General features: G+C 46.2%; 1 protein-coding gene across 2 annotated transcripts in view; it reads right to left on the reverse strand.

Moving 5' to 3' along the window:
• The window catches only part of TRA2A (transformer 2 alpha homolog), a 57403-nt gene extending 38992 nt beyond the window's left edge, over positions 1–18411 (reverse strand). Inside the window, exons 1-2 of one of the 2 annotated variants that reach the window (XM_073581425.1) lie at positions 18136–18411; positions 2696–2829 (exon numbers count right to left, since the gene is read on the reverse strand). In XM_073581425.1, coding sequence (XP_073437526.1) covers positions 2696–2829; positions 18136–18171 — 170 coding nt within the window. In that variant the 5' untranslated portion in view covers positions 18172–18411. The remainder of the gene's footprint in view (positions 1–2695; positions 2830–18135) is intronic. The other variant, XM_073581424.1, reaches the window with a different exon arrangement.
• Positions 18412–19486: the final 1075 nt, after the last annotated feature.

Below are 19486 nucleotides of genomic sequence, written 5' to 3' on the forward strand. Positions count from 1 at the left end.
TTCTCTTCGTTTGGAGGAAAGACAATTTCTGCACCAGCATAGAAGAGGGTTCTTCACGGTAAGAGCAGTGAGGCTCTGGAATTCTCTTCCTGAGGAAGTGGTGATGGCTATCTCACTGAATGAATTTAAGAAAGGAATGGATGCTTTTCTTGTAACAGTATAGAAGGTTACGAATAACAGAATATTATAGGTAGATGGTTGACCCAGCTTAGGGGAAGGAATTTTTTTCCCAATGGAGAAAATTGGCTTCTACTCTGTGGGTTTTTTTTTGCCTTCCCCAGGATCAACAATGCAGAACAGCTGCACTAAAAATAGGCTGAACTAGAGGGACATAAGGTCTTCCTTCAGCCTTCATAACTATGTTACTATGACATTCTGGAAGCTACAGGTAAATTATCAAACACGGCACAGAGAAGATCCCAGTTGTTCCTTATTCATAGGGCTTATAGGACACCAAAGATGATGAAAAAAATTAAGCTGAGATGTGAAGATGAATGCCCGACATGTAGTAGAGAAGAAGCTAACTTATTACATATGTTTTGGTCATGCCCCAAGATTGGAGGGCTATGGATAAATTGGTCTGAGAGGTGTTTAATGTACATTTGGACATGAAACCAAAAACATGTATCCTCGGATATCTGGGGGATTGTGGCGTTAACACATCCACTCAATTGGGAATTGGCAAAATTTTTATATCATACAAGAAAGTGTATCGCTAGACAATGGCTCTCGTGCAGTCCACCTGGGATTGAACAGTTAATTAGAGACTTGAATAACACCATTCTAATGGGGGGGGGAGAAGAAATATATATTTTAAGAGAGGTGCTGTTAGAAAATTTGGGGAACAATGAGGTAAAAAGGATCAAATGTACCCAGATTGTTTCATAGGCTCTTCCTGGAGATGTGATATTCAATACATTTATGTTAGAGTAGGATATAAAAGGGCACAAGAATTTTATAGTCTGAAGAATGAAAGCATTAGTGAATATTGAAGAAAAACACATAGGAAAAGAAGACTTACCAGACAAGGGGGGGGGTGTGAGAGGATGTTTTGATAATTGGTTTACAATAAAATAAGATTATTCCATGATACAACACAGGTATGCTTATAACAATGTCATGAAAACGGATGGATTTACAGTGATATGTAAAAGAATGTAATATGTATTGTTGGGAAATAGTGATTGTCACAATAAAAATGGTTTTGATATATAATAAAAAAAACAAATTCTAATTTGCAGAGATTGTGTACACAAAAAGTGAACTTGGGATCTGAGCCTGCTCCACACAGGAAGAGTGCTAACTAAGGTTTCTTTTACACTTAGGCTAGGTTCACATTGCGTTAACCCAGCCCATTCCAACGCATAGCGTTGATTCATCTGTGCTAGCGGTGACGGAGCCTCAGATGCTGCAGCCCGCGTCCGAGGCTCTGTCACTTAATGACGGCACATCGCGAGCGCATGCCGCTTTACGGCATGCGTCACGATGCGCCCGACAATGGCAGAGTTAACGGACTGCCATAACGCAATGTGACCCCGGCCTTACCGTGTTTTTGCGGCCCTAATAGATATCTATGGGGCCGCAAAATCGGCCCGCAAAAATTCTACAGTGCGCCATACGGCTGTATTCGCGGTCGTGAAAAAAAGATCGAGCCTGCTCGATCTTTTTCATGGCGTACAAGCATGGCCTCCATTGAAAATCAACGTCACTTCCGATTTTGCGGAACGCCATTTTTTTTCCCCGATGCCATTTCCATAGTATTGAAAAGGTTAAAACGGTGATCCACAAGTTTTTTGCGGTCTGTTATTGCGGCAGACCGTTAAAATTGAGGCGATACGGCCTGCAAAAAACACGGCAAGTGTAAAAGTAGCATGACACCCTCCTCCTGTAACTACCTTCTGTCCCAAGATCACTGTCCATTTGTTTTGCTGAAGGGTGACTTAAGAAAAGTAAATTGATGTTCCATCTTTGAAACGCATAATTGAGTATTTCTGCCACAAATACTTGTAGCCTCATCTATGGGATAAGTGTTAGATCTCCAGAGGTCTGATGACTGGATACTAGTGCTGTGGAGTCGGTAAGTCAAACCACCGACTGACGCCTCAAATTTCCCTGACTTCCAACTCAGACCCCACAGAACTGGTCACTACTGAGCATGTACATAAATTGCAGCACAGATTTATCTCAACTAAAAGCCTAAATCATTAGATCAGCAATAGAACAGACATTTATAGGACATTTTATAACTTTCCCAAATTATGAAAACATTTACAGCACATCATGAACTGAACTACTGAACCCAATTTATTCTATATTTAAGGAGTCAAGAGTCGGTCCATTTTATACAGACGACAACGCCACCAAAATGGACACAGATTTCACGACTCCATAGCCCTGCTAGATACAGCAGTTTCCAATGCTTCCAAATTCTGCTCCATTCAGAATCCTTTCCCATGGACATGATGTGAAATTGGGGCGGGGACAGTGTTAACAATTGTGGGGACCTCCTTGGTATGAACCTCACTGATCCAATGTTGGACCACTGGATAGGTGAAAAACTTTTGTGGCTGGATTACTCTTTTAAAGCCATTTGCACATGTACGTTTTCAATACTTAAAATACATGCTTCTTTTTAATTATGAGCATTAGAGCTTCACACCACCATGGTTACAATACATAAACTTTTAACACTCACCGAGATTTTGACCTAGACTGAGAACGGGATTCTGATTGCTTGGAAGCTCTTGATCCACTACGCGAGCGACATCGACTGTCAGATTTGGCACGTGGAGCACTCTCTGCAGCAGACTTGGAACGAGAGCGTGACTCCTAAGAGAACAACAGTACATTAAAAAATGAGCAGTTCTTAAAAATGCCTAGCTTGATAGACAAATGATATAAACCTGAAAAACAAAAATGGTTAGGTTACCGTTTACTCTGCCCTGCATTTAACCCATAAATATACTTTTTTTTTGCCATCGATACCCTATTTGAACCATATGACCAAATCCAAATGTTCTGTTAACTAAAATCATGCAAAAATTATTATTTTGATCATACAGACACTGGAACATAAACCATACATTTACTTAACCTAGGACCCATTCATTCTTCCAGATTCTTTTAATTCTACGACACTCTTGCTTTAAACTTTTCTTCATTCTTCTATTTATTTTATTTATTTATTTATTTTTTTTCCATTTTTCAACTTCGTGTATTCTTCCCCAATGCAACCAATTCATTAAAGCCTTAATTATATTCAAGGACTTCTATCTGATCAGTCTTCTGATATATTTTTTCCCCCATTCAATAGAAATTTTCTGATCTTTACAACTTTTCATTAGCCTTCTTTTATCTTGCTTTCTCTTCAACATTCTTGGAATAAACTCTTCCATTTCTTCACGAACATTAACCTTAATGGAAAAAGGAACATTTAGTATATTTAAGCAAATCTTAACTAGATACTCTTCTGCGGCAGTGAAATTATTAAAAACCAGCAGGTAGAGTATACACAGAACTTCGTCATGATCTCCCTATCGTAACTTCCAAAAAACACCATAAAAATCCGTAATACAAGGCCTCATTATCTAAGCCTGCCATAAATTCCTGAACACTTTTTACCCATTTTGTAAGTTGCCAAGCAGGAAAAAAAAAAATTCTCTATTTTCAGAACACACCTGGGGGGGTCACACGGCCGCAGATTCGCTCATGTGAGAATCTGTCAGAGTTTGATCTGAGTATCACCACAGTGTGATCAGATTGTCTTGCATTAAAGAATTGCATCACAGGTGTGGAGGAGATGGAGAACTTAGTTTCTTCATCGCCTCCATCCAGTAAACGGCCTGCTCTCAGATGACACCAGAGGGCAATCCTATGTGTCACACGTACCCATAGTATTGTATAATTATTGGATGCACCCGCAGCAATAACTTTCTCATGCCAGTTCGGCTTAAGAAAAAAAAAAAAAAGGCTCTGGTCGGCACTGCCCCATAGTATAAACAATGGTCCGAGTGCTACCTGATAAGACATTGGATAGCACTCAGCAGAGCCTTTACTACTCGTTCTCTCTTGAAGTTCTTCTACATATGGCTCGCAGGCAGCCAAAAAGAACATTGGTTTATAGTCCCAAAATACCCAAGTGTAATGTTTATACTACAGATAAGGCAGTTTCTACCATATATTTTTTTTTTTTTTATTTTAAATAGTAAATAGTTTTGATTTAAAAGTCACCTGGATCTGGTAAAGTAGGAGTCGCTGAATCAGAGTGCTGTTCTGTTATGTATAAAGTAGTCCTCAAAGGCCTATTTACAAAACCTTTTGGGAATCCCTTTTAAAAAGTTAGCCACAGATACAAAATCAATAAGGATCATACAACTGAAGCACAACTAAAATGTTATCATGAATCTTTACAAATGTTTTTGCATGTAAGAGACAAGAATCAAAACAAGTATTGGTGCAGAGAACATCAAAAAACATCTGAACTTCGAAAATAAAAAAGTGCAGTCATTAATTTGCACTTTTTTCTTTTAAAGGGGTTGGCAACTACTCAGACAACCCATTCCTAATGGTCATATTCCCCAGTGTAAAAAAACAGCGTACACTCACCTAAAGTGCCACAGCCAATCCAGCGTTCAGAGGAAGTCAGTGCAGCAGCAGCTTCCACTTCTTCCAAGTGTTAATTGCAATCGAGGGAAGAAAAAAAAAAACAAAAAAAAAACGTAGCTGCCATAGATTGGATGCAAGGATTAGTATATCCTGGGGAATATAGCACTTAAGGAGGGGTTGTCCGAGTAGTGGACAACCCCTTTAACGCTATTTGACAATGAAGAAACCACTTAACACTTTTTGAAGCAAGCGACAAACGCCAAAAAGATGCCTGGTTAAAAAGTCCTAAAAGCCTGAACAGCAAGTTTTTTTTGCTTTTCTTTTAACAGACATGAATATGTTAACTTATATTAGAATAAGCCCACACATGTGAACATACCCAAGGGTTTTCCAGGTTTCGGAAATCCTACCCGCAGTTTTAAAATACACAAAAACAGAGCAAAAAACTAAATTCTTGTTTACTCACCCCTCCCAAGTCTAGCATTAAAAGGAGTATTCCCATCTCCAAGACCCTATCCCAATATGTAGTAAGTGAATATAAGCATATACTTCCAATTAGAAATGTAGTATGGTTCTTCTGATTCACTATGTCTTTCCTCATGTGAAGGCATTGCAGGATCCACGGTCACTGCCAATAGCAACTAGCTGAGGACGGAGTCACACCAGCATATGGCATCCAATGCCATATGCTAATGACCCTCGGCTCCTGCTCTGCTGCAAGCGGGATTCGAGTGTCAGTGTGCTATGCTTCGATCCTCTCGCATGACAGGTTCGGAACACAGCTGTGGAGGAGATGGGAGACACAAAGTAAATTTATCCTTTTCTGCTGCCGGCACATATCAAACTGCACTCAGGTGATATCCGAGTGCAATGCGATGTTTCACTTGCATCCATAGACTTATATTGGTGTGAGTGAGCCGAGTCTCACTATCAATTTCCAGCATGCTGGGATTGATCTCATGCCGAATCGCAGATCTGAGCTGCCCCATAGTACAACACTGGGCCGTGTGCTATGTGATGCTCTAACTGTCACTATAGCAGTAGTCCTAATCATGGATACCCAAGGTCCTGCGATACCTGAACATGAGGAAAGATATAGCGCATCAGAAAAACTATACATTTCTGATTGGAATTATTTGCTATTATTATTACACCTATACATATTGGGATAGGATCTTGGAGATGGGAATATCCATTCAAGTCTCCACCACTGCTCCAAGTGGGTTACTGTTCTTGGTCTATTGGTGAGCTCAGCAGCTTGTGCCATTAAAGGGAATCTGTCACCCTATTTTTGGCCTTTCAGCTGACGGCATAGACATTTGGGGCTTATCTACAGCATTCTGTAATGCTGTAGATAAGCCTCCGATGTAACCTGAAAGAGAAGAAAAACATGTTATATTATACTCACAGAGGTGGGCGGTCGAGTAGGTGTCGCCATGCCGTCCAGCGCCTCCCTTCTTCATGCGATGACGTCCTGTTATGGCTCCGGCGCAGGCGCACTGCTCTGCCCTGTTGAGGGCAGAGCAGTGTCCTGCAGTGCGCAGGAGTCGGGAGAGGTCTGGCGTCTGCGCACTGCAGAATTCTGCTCTGCCCTCTACAGGACAGAGCAGTATGCCTGCGCCGGAGCCATTACAGGACGTCATCGCATGAAGAAGGGAGGCGCCAGAAGGGACGGCGACACCCATCAGACCAGATCGCCCACCTCTGTGAGTATAATATAACGTGTTTTTCTTCTCTTTCAGATTACATCGGGGGCTTATCTACAGCATTACAGAATGCTGTAGATAAGCCCCCGATGTCTATGCCGGCAGCTGAAAGGCCAAAAAAAGGGTGACAGATTCCCTTTAACTAGGGCAGAGCCATTGAGCTCAATTATAGATTCTGTAATGTCAACAACAAACACCAGTATCACCGGCAGAAAGCCAAGGCTGGACCCTGGGTTGTCTAGGAAAAATTTAAATTTTAGCAGTGTATTGGAATATTATATATACACATAGCGCTAGACTTCACACTTCCCTAGATCTATGGCAAGCCATTCCATGGTCTGTGTTTACACCAAAGGAAATAATCACCTTTCAAAGCAGCAAAACGGCTGCTGGGATCTGAGGTTGACTGCCAAGTCAGGAAACATCAGTAACATCACAGGTCCCATCGGTTCTGGTTAAATCTGTCAGGAAGTGCTGCACGTTTGACGCTGCGTATTTATGCAGCATCAAACCCACAGCGGCCAGATGTTACAGCATGTCACAGACGCATGCAGATCACCCATGGAGACCGACATGCGGCTCGTCTTTAAAGACGGCAGCAATGTCAATTTCCGCAAGAGAAATTACATCAATAGAACGTACTGGATGCGGTAAACGCACATGGTTCAGTGAACCCATGTGGATTTACCTGCGATCAATAGAAGGCAGTGATCGTGGGCACACGGCCATAAAGTATTCAATTTTGCCCAGATAAAAAAAATTATTCCTAAATTGGTTAATACATAAACTGCTGCCGGGTAACAGACCAGAAAACCCCTTTAAGATTGTAACTCCACTATACAAAATACATAAAGAGGCAATGCTGCGAGTCTAGTTTAGTAAACACGAAAAAAAAAAAAAGCATTATACACTCACTGAGTGCTCTTATACAGTAACAGGATAAGAGGGGGAAGCCCAAGTCAGGCATCAGATATTTTCTTCCCATATGTGGGAAAGGAGAGGAACTTAATCCGTGCTTTTGATAAGATTCTCATGCATTTTATTAGACAAATGTCAGTTTTCATATGGGATATTCCCATATGGAGGGAGAAAAAAAAAAAATTTCCATGGACTATAATGGCTACGTGTTCTATAAGAATCACGTACTGTATGTATAAAGTGGACGTCTGATTGAGGCCTCAATCTCATTAATGTTCATTACTTTGAAAAGCAGGTTTGAATTATTTTAGTGTTAAAAAAAATAAAATTGAAGAAACCGGCACGTGATTTTACAGGATTTCCCACACTTACTGTAGACTACATGCCCATGATCAGGAATAGTAGTTAGTTTTGGACACGGCATATTTTGTTATAATAACACGTGTTTAGCTTACTATGCGGATTTACATCAACTAATAACAGAACAGAAATTGACATGCAGTTGCAAGTAAACCAGCACCGCGGGTGAGTTTACACAGCGTAAGATAGAAGCACAGTGGGCACAGGATTTCTATAAATCCCATCCACTGTGCTTGCAATGTAGCACGAATGCACTGCTTTCAAAACACTGCTATTCCTGATCGTGGGCAGTGGGCACTTAATCTTATAGTGTGGTAACCATGTTTTTGTGTGTGAAAAAAAAAAAAAAAAAGATTTTAAAATGCAGTTTTGCAGTGCTGTTATGTTACACTGTTTTGGCTAAGTTCACAACTACCGGTAATGAAAAGATGAGCTGCAGCTCTTGACAATGGACACTGTGGTGATATACCGGACAGCACTGAAAATATTACCGAATAAGGCCCTAGAGTACTAAAGAGTCAAAAAAGAATAAGAAAACAGACCATTGACAATCAAAAATGTATTTGATGCCACAAACAAAAGCACATACCGTATTTTTTGGACCATAAGACGCACTTTTTCCCAAAAAATTTTTTGGGGAAAAATGGGGGTGCGTCTTATGGTCCAGATGCACTTACCAGGAGACACCATCCGAGGCTGATGGGCGGCGATTTGGCAGATGACCGGTGGTGCGGCGGCTCCGCCGGCATTGATAGAAATCCCGGAGCCCCCGCACATCCATACCGAGCTGGTGCGGCACTTTTGCAGGTGATCGACGGTGCAGGGATTCCGCCGGCATTTTGTGAAAGGAGCCCCCGCACTTCCATTGTTGTAATGCTGAATTGCAAATGGCCGCGCATAGTGAGATCTCGGGAGACGAGATCTCGTCTCCTGAGATCTCACTCTGCGCTTGTGCCGCCTCCGGCGGCCATTTTCCCGAAGCTCAATTCAATGTAAATGAGTGTAATGCTGAATTGAGCTTCAGGAAAATGGCCGCCGATGGCGGCGCATGCGCAGTGTGAGATCTTAGGAGATGAGATCTCGTCTCCCGAGATCTCACTATGCGCGGCCATTTTCAAATCAGCATTACAACAATGGAAGTGCGGGGGCTCCTTTCACAAAATGCCAGCAGAGCCCCTGCACCGCCGATCACCTGCAAAAGTGCCGCGCCAGCCTGGGATGGATGTGCTGGGGCTCCGAGATTTCTACCAATGTCGGCGGAGCCCCCGCACCACCGATCATCTGCCAAATCGCCGCCAATCAGCCTAGGATGGATGTGTGGGGGTTTTCACAAAATGGCAGAGCTCCCACACCACCGAACCTGCTGCACCAGTGAGGGATGAGAAAGACCACCTCCTGTGACCCCACTCCACCAGCGTTCCATATCACACCCTACCCCCCAGGTAAGCTGAATAATTCTGACAGTTAAGACGGACCCTCATTTAACGCATTAATTTTTTTCCTGAAAATTTGGAGTGCGTCTTATAGTCCGAAAAATACGGTAAGATACAAGAGTACGTGACTGCATGGAGAGAGAAAAACAAAAAACAACTTACGCACCCCTTGAGAAGATTAACGATAATGGCATCAAAGGGGCTACTGACGGTTATAACCTGTCGTTACTCTGAAATTTAAGTAGGTTAATCTAAAACATTTTCAGCCACTAGGCATTACAATTTGCTAACTGGCTGTGTTCACATGTTGAGGTTTTTTTTTTCTTTAAATGCAAATTTTCAGCTGTGTCATAGTACCAGCAAAGTCTATGAGATGTCAAATCTCATGCTCACACCTTGCTATTTTTTGAAATACGCAGCATGTCACTTTATTCCACGCTTTTGCAGTTTTTCACCCATTGAAAGCAATGGGTAGTGCAAAAAAACACTGAAAAGAAAAAAAAAAAAAACAAACAAAAAAAAACACACACTTAGCAAAACCCGATACTTGTTTTTGGTGCCAAAACGTGATGAAGTTGAATCAGAATTTTTTATGCACAAAACTATGAGCATGCACAAGAGACAAACGTACCCTCACAAAAATGTGGCAAAAACAAAGAAAAATCTGCTTTTTGCTAGCAAATTAAACTTTGCATGAAAAGGCACCAAAAACACAACGTGCAAACATAGCCTCAGGCTGTGTGCCCACGATGCGATTTTTAAGCGTTTTTTTTTGCCGCGATTTTTGGGGCGAAAACGTATAAAAATCGTGTACAGAACGCCCCTCATGCATTCCTATGGCATTCCGCACATGCTGTGCTAATGCTGCGCTTTTTTCCGCGGCGGAAACGCATCGCGGAAAAAAAAATCAAAAAAAAAAATCGCAGCATGGTCATTCTTTTGTGCGGAATCGCAAAGAATTGCCGCGATTCCGCACCCATAGGAATGCATGAGAATCGCTTATTTCCCGCATGTGGCTATACCCACTATGCGGGAAGTTAAGCGTCTCATGTGCGGTTGGTACCCACGGTGTGGAGGAGAGGAGACTGTCCTCCAGGCCCTGGGTACCATACCCCTGTAAAAAAAAAAAAAAAAACAAAAAAAAAACAAAACAAAAACCGGGGTATATTTACCTTCCGTCGTCCCGCACTGCCATCCTGGGCCACAGCGTTCCCAGTAATGCCTTGCGGCAAGCTCCTGTGATGACGTGGTCTCGCGAGATCGCTATAGTAACGCGAGACCAACGTCACCACAGGTCTCGCAAGGCATCGCTGGGAACGCTGAGGCCCGGGATGACAGCGCGGGACGCAGGGAGGTAAGTATACCCCGATTTTTTATTTTTTTTTATCATTCTTAACATTTTATCTTTTACTATTGATGCTGCATAGGCGGCCTCAATAGGAAAAATCTGCTCACATTTGTCAAACACTATGTTTGACGAGTGTGACCAACCTGTCAATCACTTTCCAAGCGATACTTCAAATCGCTTGGAAAGTGCTTGATAAAATCGCGGCAAAATCGAGGTGAAAAAAAACTGAGCAATTTCTGGGAAGGAGTCTGGTTTTCACTGTGCGTTTTAAGACGCTACGTGGGCACATAGCCTTACTTGGTTTTATGTGGTGATATAACTAGGACATAAGCACCCCTCTCTGCCCTCTGTCACCTGGTATTTAAAGGGAATCTGTCACCTATTTTTTCGACTATCAGCTGCCGGCACCATCAGGGGCTTATCTACAGCATTCTGTAATGCTGTTGATAAGCCCCCCCCCCCCCCCCCCCCGATGTAACCTGAAAGAGAAGAAAAACTAGTTACATTCTACTCACCCGGGGGCGGTCCGGATCCAGTTTTGGTCCGATGGGTGTCGCGGTCCGGCGCCTTCCATCTTCTAACGACGACAAGCTCTTCTTCCTCTTCTTTGCTTCCCATCACTACTCCTGCTCTCAACAGGGTAGAGCGGTGCACCTGCGCAGGAGCCGTGATGGGAAGCAAAGAAGAGGACGTCATCGTTAGAACATAGGAGGCGCCAGACCGGACCGTGACACCCATCGGACCAAAACCGGACCCGAACCGCCACTGGGTGAGTATAATATAACTCGTTTTTCTTCTCTTTCAGGTTACATCAGGGGGCTTATCTACAGCATTACAGAATGCTGTAGATAAGCCCCTGATGGCGGTGCCGGCAGTTGATAGTCGAAAAAATAGGTGATAGGTTCCCTTTAAAGGGAACCTGTCACCAGAAGTAACAGTGTTACTATGCTGCCCAGAGCCTGCATGCAGCTGAATGAGACAAAATGAACTTTATTATCTCCGCCAGCATTCGGTATTCAGCCATCAAGGCGGGGCCTGTTCAATCACTGACACTCGCTCTACATTGAGGCTGGCTGTCAGTCAGACCAGTGACTGAACCGATGCTGCCCCCATGACTGAAACCGAATACTGGTGGAAATAAAGATATACCACCCCCCTCCCCCTCTGCTGCAGCAGCATCATAACACTGTTAATCTGTATATATGCGGATAATCTACAGGTTAACAGCGTTATTTCTGGTGACCGGCTCTATATATCCATCCACACATTGCCATGACCAAAAGGCAAAATATTTCCCTGCCATTCGTTATTTAACCCTTTGAATATCGTGTATATATTTACAACCAATCATACATGCACCTTTCCATAATGAGGTGATCTGCCACTTTGTATCATTTGTTGGTCATTTTATTTTTGGTGCATTTAGGTGCTAACTTTAGGCAGCAAACAATACTTTGCCACCTGGTATTTAACCCATTTGTTACTCTACACTTTGCATCGGCATGAACACGTACACATGGCCATTGAAATACGGCCACCATGAAGTAAATACACTTTTGGGCCACTTAGGGTCTAATTTGTTACTAGGGATGTGGAGTCAGTAAGGCCTCTTTCACACTTAAGTCTTTTGACGTCAGTTCCAATCCGTCAAAGTGTGAAAAAACGGATCCGTTGCAGACAAAAAAAAAAAAAAAAAAATGATGGACCAGATCCATTTTTGGGACTGATCCGTCGCAGCAGCCAGTTTATGAAATTTAAAGGAACATGACCTCTGGAAAGAGAGCGATCCATCATTTGACTGATTGCAACGGATCCGCCGCCCATAGGCTTACATTCTAGCCAACGGCGGACTGCGACTTTTCCGTCTTTTCAATGCAGACAAAAAAAGTTACTATTGCCGTCTACTACAGATGGCAGACGCTGAAATTCCAACGGATCCGTCAAATAACGGATGCAAAGGACGACCATCCGTCGCTAATGCAAGTCTAAAAAAAAAAAAATTCCACCCAAAAAAAAAAAAAAAGACGGATCCGTTTTTTTTTCAAAAAAGGGTGGATTTCGACTGACGTCAAAAGACTGAAGTGTGAAAGAGGCCTTAGCCAAACCTCTAACGCCTCAATTTCCAATGGGCTCCGACTCCACAGCCCTGTTTGTTACAGTAACTATTTGTTACTCCAGCAGCACTTGGCACTTTATACTTGTCCTGTACGGGACATTCATCCTTCCTGCTATTACAATTTATTGTGGTGTTGAATTTTACCATGTAATGTGTATGTATGCATCATGGATCTGCCACTGATTGTAAACGTGCTGCAACAACATTGTATCACCGTCTTTTTTTCCCCCCTCACTTTCCCTGCAGACACATCTTATGCCATCATATCTTGTGTATTTTATTATTATTTATTTATATAGCACCATTGATTCCATGATGCTGTACATGAGAAGGGGTTTACATACAAATAGTACATTTTCATTAGATTGTGGCATATAATAAAGTTGCTATTAATTTTATTTTTAAATATACTAGTCAAGGTACTGCTTTCTCTTCGGATCAATAGCACTGAAAACTAATGTCAACACCACCGATATGATAGCTTAAAATTAGCATAAAAAAGCAGCCTATGGAAAAGCCAACGTGTGTGACCATGTACTAATGAGCGAGCTTAAAGGCGTTCTTGATCAAAATGGCCCCAATAAAATAAAGCCTATTCTCACCTCCTGTGCCGTTCCCGCGGTGTCTGCACTCGCTCTGCCAGGGCTCTTGTGAGGTGTTGTGAGACATGGCGCCCAATCAGAACTGGCGTCACCCCCCCTTGGACAAATCAAACATGAAGAGGAAGTCCGGGTTGCAGCTGATCTCTGACTTCCTCTTCCTGCTCTATTCAACAGGATGTGGGGATAGTGATGCCAGTGCCACTGGGTGCAGGAGGTGAACATAAGCTTTATAATTTATGGGGGGCCAAGCAAAGGGTATGAGAAGTTGTCCAAGTAGTGGACAACTTCTTTAAAGCTGGAGATACCCTGCACCTCATGTCACACAATTCAGGCGACCAAAAACATTGGTCCTAGACAAAGAGTAAAGCCCCCGTTACACACCGCGATATCGCTAGCAATGTTGCTGTAAAGTCACCGATTTTGTGACGTTACAGCGATATTACTAGCGATATCGCTGCATGTGATACTTACCTCCAACCGGCTCCCCCGCTGGTTATCGCTGATCACGCGAGAAGCTGCTGGATCATTCCTCGTCGGTCACTTCCTGCGGCGCCTCCTGCTGTGAGGACGAGCATCGCGTGGGGGAGGACGCAGGATCGCCTGGTGTGACAGGTAAGTAGCGACCCCCATCCCCAGCGATGTCGCTAGTGAGATCTGCCTGTGTGGCAGCTCACTAGCGACCACCCAGCGATTCACCAGCGATCCTGACCGCGTCATAACGCTGGTCGGGATCGCTGGTGAGTCGCTAGGTGTAACGGTACCCTGAGACCGGGGTCAGACTTGCGAGAAACTCGCAGGAGTCTCACACTTTAATACCCGGCACTGCCACTGGAGTGTGCGGCTGCATGTATTTCTATGCAGGTGAGCGCTCCGCTCCCGACTGCCAGGTATTAAGGTGCAAGACTCCTGCGAGTTTCTCGCAAGTCTGACCCTGGCCTTACTCTTTGTTTAGGACCCTGAATCACAGTCACCGATACGAACACTTTTCCATAAACTTCACAGACTGCAGTAAAAGGAAGAAAAAAAAAAAAAAAAAGAAAAAACGCACACACCACCATGTGTGGCAGAAACAAGCACCTTACATCAGGGTCGCGGAGCGGCGTTGGAAGAAAACACGCCAGACGACTTCACTGGTTTCAAACAAGCTACACTTGCCTTAAAATAAGCCCTCACCTCTGCTAAACAGACCTATTTCACAAACCTTGTATCTTCACTATCCCACAACCCAAAACAACTGTTCAGCACATTCAACTCTCTCCTCCAACTCCCCTCATCTCTGCTGAGGACTTTGCCACCTACTTCAAAAACAAGATTGACCAAACAAGGCAAAATTTTACAGCTCCACCACCCCAACCGCTCCACATACCAGACCTCTGCCCTTCCCTAATAACCTCCCTCTCCAACATCACTAAAGGAGAGCTTACTCATCTCCTTTCCAAATCACGCCTCACCACCTGTGCACTTGACCCCATCCCTTCCCACCTGCATCCCAACCTCACTAACAAGATCACTCCAGCCCTAACCCATCTCTTCAACCTATCCCTAACTTCTGGTGCCTTCCCCTCTGCCTTCAAACATGCCACCATAACACCATCCTCAAAAAATCAAACCTTGACCCAATTGCTCTGCCCAGCTATCGCCCCATATCACTGCTCCTGTTTGCTTCCAAACTCCTTGAACAGCATGTCCATGCTCAACTTTCCTCCCACCTTGACATCCTGCAATCTGGCTTCCACTACTCCACTGAAACTGCCCTGACCAAAATTACTAATGACTTAGGCTAAGTTCACACGTACCGGAACTCTCGCGGAAATTACCGCGAGAATTCCATTCCGCGGGAAAATCGCATTTTAAATTCCTGCGATTTTCCCGCGGAAAAACTAGCATTTTGCAAACGTATTTAGCTTGCAAAATGCTAGCGTTTTCCAAGCGATCTGTAGCATCGCTTGGAGAACTGATTGACAGGTTGGTCACACTCGTCAAACATAGTGTTTGACAAGTGTGACCAACTTTTTACTACAGAGGCCGCCTATGCAGCATCAGTAGTAAAAGATAGAATGCAAAAAAAAAATAAAAAAATAATGGTGTTATTCTTACCTTCCGACGTCCCGCGCAGCGGTTCCCAGTAATCCTTTGCGAAAATGCCCACGATGACGTCAGTTCTCGCGGGATCGCGATGACGTCGCGCGAATTACCGCGAGACTTCGCGATCCCGCGAGAACGGACGCCATCGCGGGCATTTTCGCAAAGGATTACTGGGAGCAAGAGCGTGGAGAGAGGCGGGAAGGCTGCGCGGGACATCGGAAGGCGAGAATAACAATATTTTTTATTTTAAATTCTATTTTTTTTTTACAGGGATATGGTACCCACAGCCCGGAGGACAGTCTCCTCTCCTCCGGACCGTGGGTACCATCTGCAAATGTTCGGCGGGAACAATGCATTCCTATGGGTGCGGGATCGCCGCGATTCTGCAAAATAAATGAGCATGCTGCGGTTTTTACAGCGAAGCGATTCGGCCGCGGTAAAAACTGCAGCATTAGCACAGCATTGCGGAATTCCATAGGAATGCATGGGATGCTAATTTTTCGCGGCAAAATCGCGCGGTTAAATCCGCCGCGGAAACGCGAAAAAAACGCCACGTGTGAACTCAGCCTAACTCACAGCCAAAGCTAACAGACAGTTCTCCATCCTCCTCCTTCTTGACCTGTCCTCTGCCTTTGACACAGTTGACCACTGCCTACTGCTACAGATTCTTTCTTCCCTTGGCATAAAAGACCTCGCCCTGTCCTGGATTTCCTCATACCTTTCTGACCGCACATTCAGCGTTTCCCACTCCCACACTACCTCCTCATCCCGCCCCCTCTCTGTTGGGAGTCCCCCAAGGCTCTGTCCTGGGGCCCCTACTTTTTTCCATCTATACTAGGACAACTCAAAGTCCCATGGCTTCCATTACCACCTGTATGCAGATGACACTCAGATCTACCTCTCTGGCCCAGATGTCACCTCTCTGCTGTCCAGAATCCAGGAGTGTCTATCAGCCATATCCTCCTTTTTCACCTCTCGCTTCCTAAAACGCAACGTAGACAAAACTGAACTCATTATCTTTCCTCCATCTCACGTATCTTCCCTACCTGATCTATCTATTATTATGGCAAATACCATCATGCTCTCTCCCGCACCTGAAATCCGCTGCCTTGGAGTAACTCTCAGCTCTGCCCTGTCCTTCAAACCACATGTCCAATCTCTTGCCACCTCCAACTGAAAAATATTTCCAGAATCCGTCCCTTCCTTAGTCCTCAATCTACTAAAACTCTTGTACATGCCCTCATCATCTCCCGCCTTGACTACTACAACACTCTCCTCTGTGGCCTCCGTGCTAACTCTCTTGCACCACTCCAGTCTGTCCTCAATTCTGCTGCCGGACTAATCCACCTTGCTACTCCCCTGCCTCTCCCCTCTGCAAATCCCTCCATTGGCTCCCAATTCCCCAACGAATCCAGTTCAAACTGCTAACACTGACCTACAAAGCCATCCACAACCTTTCCCCTCCTTATATCTCTGAACTAATCTCCCAATATCTTCCCTCACGTACTCTTCGATCCTCCCAAGACCTCCTACTCCTCTCCACACTTATTCGTTCAGGAAAGCTTACAGCCTGCAATAACCATTCTGCCGCCTCACCACCACCAGAGCCGCTGCACCCCCGCCCCTCTGTCTTTTCCCCCGCTATCCCGTAGAATGTAAGTCCACAAGGACAGGGTCCTCTCACCACTGCACCAGTCTGTCATTGTAAATTTGCTGTGGAAACTTGTTTACTGTTAACGATATGTATAACTTTGCATGTAACCCCCCTTCTCACGTACAGCAACCTGGAATTAATGGCGCTATATAAATAAATAATATCATACAAAGAGCCTTTATGGCCATAGGAAAAAAAGGCAAATTGTGAGCATTTCTAGGGCAGCTGCGCTTATAACGCAGGTACCAGACACATGATTGAGCCGTAGACTCCAGCGACTCCGATCACTCGTGTCGCCTCCAGAAAACTTCCCACACCACACGGTCTCACCACGATCGATGGAGACCTACACGTATCACTAGCTCAACCAAATACACAACCCCCTATATAAGAGCTGCAGATAAAGCAGCAGACGCTGCACTTACAGAACCCGCCATAGTCACCACTGACCAGTGCACAGGAGCCTGGGGGGGGGGGGCGCACGGGAGCCCCGGGGACGGGGGGGGTGCACCGCACGGGAGCCCCGGGGAGGGGAGAGGGGGGGGGGGCGCGCACGGGAGCCCCGGGGAGGGGAGAGGGGGGCACGGGAGCCCCGGGGAGGGGAGAGGGGGGCACGGGAGCCCCGGGGAGGGGAGAGGGGGGGGCACGGGAGCCCCGGGGAGGGGAGGGGGGGGGGGGGGGGGGGCACGGGAGCCCCGGGGAGGGGAGGGGGGGGGGGGGGGGGGGAGCACGGGAGCCCCGGGGAGGGGAGAGGGGGGGGCGCACGGGAGCCCCGGGGAGGGGAGAGGGGGGGGCGCACGGGAGCCCCGGGGAGGGGAGAGGGGGGGGCGCACGGGAGCCCCGGGGAGGGGAGAGGCGCACGGGAGCCCCTGGGAGGGGAGGCGCACGGGAGCCCCGGGGAGGGGAGAGGGGGGGCGCACGGGAGCCCCGGGGAGGGGAGAGGGGGGGCGCACGGGAGCCCCGGGGAGGGGAGAGGGGGGGCGCACGGGAGCCCCGGGGAGGGGAGAGGGGGGGCGCACGGGAGCCCCGGGGAGGGGAGAGGGGGGGGCGCACGGGAGCCCCGGGGAGGGGAGAGGGGGGGGCGCACGGGAGCCCCGGGGAGGGGAGAGGCGCACGGGAGCCCCGGGGAGTACAGTACAAGCCCCCCTTGCGTACAGGAGCCATCTTGTACCACAGACAATGCGGCCAGCAGGGGCTCCTCACCTCAGACGCCTCGCACACCGGAATGACTGACCCCCACACATCCCGTCACGGCTGCTCCGGGCAGATACACGCTATGTACACGATGGCTCACACACACGCACTTACTCTGATCTTGAAGTTATCCCCTTCTACGTCGCTCATGGCTGCTGCTTTCAGTCACCGACTACTGATTTGCGGATAGATAGCTGTTAGCCGCCCGCTGCCGAAGCCTATTTCTCCCTCTCCTCCGTGTGTCTGTGTTCGCACGGCCGCTCCTCTCGCCGCTTTTGTCTTCGTCCGATCGCTGCACAAAATGGCGGCGTCGTCCTCTCGCGGTTCGTAAGGCAGAGCCGGAGGGCGGGGCGAGCGGCGCAGAATGGCGGCGGGATGGGGACGGCGTACTGTACAGTAATGTGACAGGAGCGAGGGAGAAAGCCTGCGCACATGTGATTGGTGCTGTGCCTCCGGGGAGCTTTATAAGGGCATGTGCACACGGTCAGTAAACGCTGCGGGTTGGACGCTGTGTACATACAGCGTCCAGATGTTACAGCAGAGTGGATGGGATTTCAAGAAACCCCAAGGAGACTGCGAGGCGTCTCTCCAGACTGCAGCATGGCTGTTTATCTTGCGGATGTGAGTGTTTTCGCAAGATAAATGTCACCCGCCCAATGTGTTCACCTGCGTTCTAAAGCCGGCAGCGCTTAGGCCTTGGCGGATATGTGCTGGGGTCAAAGCGCTGCCTATTCCTAAACGTGTGCATATACCTTTATTGTTTCTGGGAAAGCTGGGTGACCGCCAAAATGGCCAACAGTCATTCCGGCATCCAGCTCTTCCTGCGCCTGAATGTGACATGAAGACAAGCTGTGTGACACCAGACACTGGCGGAGAGTTTCCATCACTCCCGGTGTACCAGCACTGACTCCCGGGGGGTCGTTGGCACGGGCAGCTGGTACCAGGTACAAGGCATGGCGGAGACGCAGAAAAATAGCTGGAAAAGCTGTGTGGCCATTGTGTCTCCCAGTACTAGACTGCAATAATCCATATGGTGGAGAAATACACTCAGAGACCGCTGCTGCGCATCCACAATGGAGTCCTCCAGTACTTGTACTCTCTATTAAGGCGTGTTCACACGACTGTATTTTGGATCTTAGTGCTGTCTGTGGGAAAAAACGGACAGCACTTAGACCAATGTTATTCAATGGGGCAGTACAGATGAGCGGTTTTTAAAAAAAAATTTTCATTGTATCTGTGTCGGAAAAAAAATTGGATTTCATGCCAATCTACAGTCTAGCATCCAATTTTTACAGATATAATGCAATTTTATAACATGGGTAAAGTATTTTTTTTTCCTGTAAGACAGTTTTTTCCCTCCAAATTTGGGAGATAAATGGGGGTGCGTCTTATAGTCCAAATATAGCTTACTGGGGGGGATGGCGGTGGTGGAGTGAGGTCACAGGAGGCACGGTTGCTGCTGCAT

The sequence above is a fragment of the Dendrobates tinctorius genome, unplaced genomic scaffold, assembly GCF_039654945.1.
Source record: "Dendrobates tinctorius isolate UK_male_01 unplaced genomic scaffold, ASM3965494v1 ptg000070l, whole genome shotgun sequence".
In the NCBI taxonomy this organism is placed as follows: domain Eukaryota; kingdom Metazoa; phylum Chordata; class Amphibia; order Anura; family Dendrobatidae; genus Dendrobates; species Dendrobates tinctorius.